The sequence below is a fragment of the Protopterus annectens genome, chromosome 4.part0 (assembly GCF_019279795.1).
Source record: "Protopterus annectens isolate FY-2018-M chromosome 4.part0, PAN1.0, whole genome shotgun sequence".
In the NCBI taxonomy this organism is placed as follows: domain Eukaryota; kingdom Metazoa; phylum Chordata; order Ceratodontiformes; family Protopteridae; genus Protopterus; species Protopterus annectens.
In genome coordinates, this window is record NC_056733.1 from 967,121,245 (window position 1) to 967,124,018 (window position 2,774).

General features: G+C 34.4%; 1 protein-coding gene across 1 annotated transcript in view; it reads right to left on the reverse strand.

Annotated features, from left to right (window-relative positions):
* The window catches only part of LOC122800157 (interleukin-8-like), a 12,664-nt gene extending 10,093 nt beyond the window's left edge, over positions 1–2,571 (reverse strand). The window contains exons 1-3 of the mRNA XM_044069671.1: positions 2,470–2,571; positions 1,772–1,898; positions 193–272 (exon numbers count right to left, since the gene is read on the reverse strand). Of these exons, the coding sequence (XP_043925606.1) occupies positions 193–272; positions 1,772–1,898; positions 2,470–2,527 (265 nt within the window). The 5' untranslated portion in view covers positions 2,528–2,571. The remainder of the gene's footprint in view (positions 1–192; positions 273–1,771; positions 1,899–2,469) is intronic.
* Positions 2,572–2,774: the final 203 nt, after the last annotated feature.

Consider the following 2,774-nt stretch of genomic DNA (forward strand, 5'->3'; position numbering starts at 1 on the left):
TTGTATCTTATGAAAGTGCAACATACTGGGAATATTTATGAATATTAAAGTGCGCACCATTGTTTAATGATAGAAAAGTTAGCCTGACACTATACTAGAAGCAAACTAATTACTCTAAATATTCATAATTGTATTGCAATTTGACACTTTACATAGCAGGCACAATAACCTATAAAAAGTAAAGACACTTACCTTGAAAGCTGAAGAACATATTTCTTATCTTCTGAACTTTGGGATCCAAGCAGATTTGCCTGCCGTCTTTCATGTTTATACTGAAACGAATAATGAAAGGATGATATTGACATACAAAGTCAAGCTTTTAAAAGAATTTTACATAAACAGGCAACTAAACTGGCTTACAATCCACAGGGCCTTCAGCTTTGCCCTTAAGACTTTGTCCCTTTTCATTGTTACTCTATAACAGGTCTTGCTTTTTCAATGGAGTTTAGGGCACATAAAAATAAAACGATAAGAAGTCTTGTACTGAACTAAGAGAAATTGTACAGGAGACTCTACGTTTGGCATCAATAACCTCAGTTTTTATAGCTGACTGTAGCATCATTAGACACACATGCAGCTAAGGCAGAAAAAGTTTAGTTATAATAAGCTATAGTCGTACCCTTTATAATGTGACACACTGATCACGTCACACTTTAAAAGGTTCCAAACATATGGCCTAGTTAAAAAGGTTTCTCATCATTTATGTTATCAAACTAATTCTGAATGTCAGTAAGCAGTACACCAAAAGCATTAACTGTGCTATGCTAAACGTAGTAACTGATAAAGTGTTTCACCTCTCTAACGGCTAACAGTAAGTTAACTAGATAACCGAGTTAAACTTCCTTATGCATATGATCCATTGTGAAACTGCCCATGGTCCACTCACATAAAAATAACCATGAAAACTGGTAGCTTGGAGCTGTACTTTAGTTAATCTATTGATTATTTATCAGTGCTGTACATGGTTATTGGTATGACTGTTATCCACTTAGACGATTTTTCTTTTAGTATGTCTGCTTCCACTAAAACCCATTCGGTTTGTTGAGATATGCAGCTACTAAATTTAATAATATTGTTACTGAAAGATATCAATAAATAAAAAAAAATGAAAGTTTGAAATAAACACTGTCCCTCTGGGAATCAAAAGGCCAGTAGTCCTCTGCTTTTTAAAACATTCCCTCCTCTACCCCTTTCTAATAGAAATAATTATGTGATGTGAATTGTCTCTGTCAGTGCTTAGTTGTTTTTCTCATTTTAGCTGCCTTACTGTTTATTCTTAAACCTTCTGCAACTAATTTGCCAGAGCTTCCATCTGACTGCCATGTTAATTTATGTTCACTCATATAATAGAGTTTATTTAGCGTCACTCAGTTCAAGTCACCTACCCTTATGTTACAGAAATACATTGATATTTAATATTTATTTCCTTTTTACCATTCAGCAATTTGCCACAATTTTAACTTTTATATTTATTTATGTTTATATTTAACTGCTTAGCTTATTGTTTGTATTTGTGTATGTGTGTGTACATTTCTAGACATACATATCAAAGATTAATAAGCATATGTACATTTTACATTCGCTTCTATGATTCTCAATCGTTTTGTACAGTAAATATAAGAATAACTCGCTGTTAATTGCACCTTACCATATCTATATGATGTATATAACAACGATTCCCCTTTAATGACACCCTGTCATGTAAATATGCATTACTACAACTATACGAACATCACAAAAGGTTTTCATAACATTTCACTCAATTACTTACATAATCTCCATATGCTCACAAGAAGCAGATGCAGGAAATATTTCTACATTCTTAATTACATTTGGAGGAATGTTAAATGTATTCCTGGTTCTGTGACATAAACATCTAGCGCCATCAAAAGTGATATCTGCAAAAAGTAAAACATGGCAAATTATACAAACCCATTTACATTCACATAATCAATACATTCCTTTAGTAAACATTGGGTTATTACATTACAGGCCTTTAGTACTGTGCTGCTATAAAACATTAAAATATAATTTATTTACACCATTTGCTTATGTCTTTCGGCTTTTTCCCGGTTAGGAACCGCCGCAGCGGAACTCCGGTCCGCTAATGATTGGCAGTTGATTTTTTACGTACCGGATTGCCAGGCCTGACGAACAACCTTCAACGAAGGTACGCCCATTCACGCAAATGACGCTCTAGCTGAGAGTCGAACCGGAAAGCGTCTTACTGCGAGGCAACAACGCTACCGCAGCACCACCACTGCGGGGCTGTTTGCTCATGTTTGTAATGCCAGCAAAAAGCTAAATTAAAGCATTTTATTTTTTGAACATGCTGATTTATTGCAAATAGATTGTAGAAAGTCATATAGTCCTTTTTAATAATATAATACTAAGTCATCAAAAAATAGTAGACTCAAAAACAGAGAATAAAGAGACTTATTTCATATAAGGCAATATTATTTGACTTACGTTGTGCTGAAACCAAAGAGACAGCTATTAAAGCAATGATCACCAGGTTTCTTGTCATTGTGTTGTGTGTTCCTCTTACTTCCTGTGATGTCTTGGGCTTCAAGTTCGGTTTGTTTTTTGCTGTGTCTCAACTGTAGCTTGTTCCTTAAATACTCTAAGGAGCAGGCCCACTGATGACATAATGTAGGAAATCTACAGTGTCATGTAATGGGAAGATTTTAGAGGGAAATAACTATAAACAGATCCAAATGGTTTCATTTCACTTCAGAAATAACTTTTATGGCTAATATTAGAAGTAAAGCCAC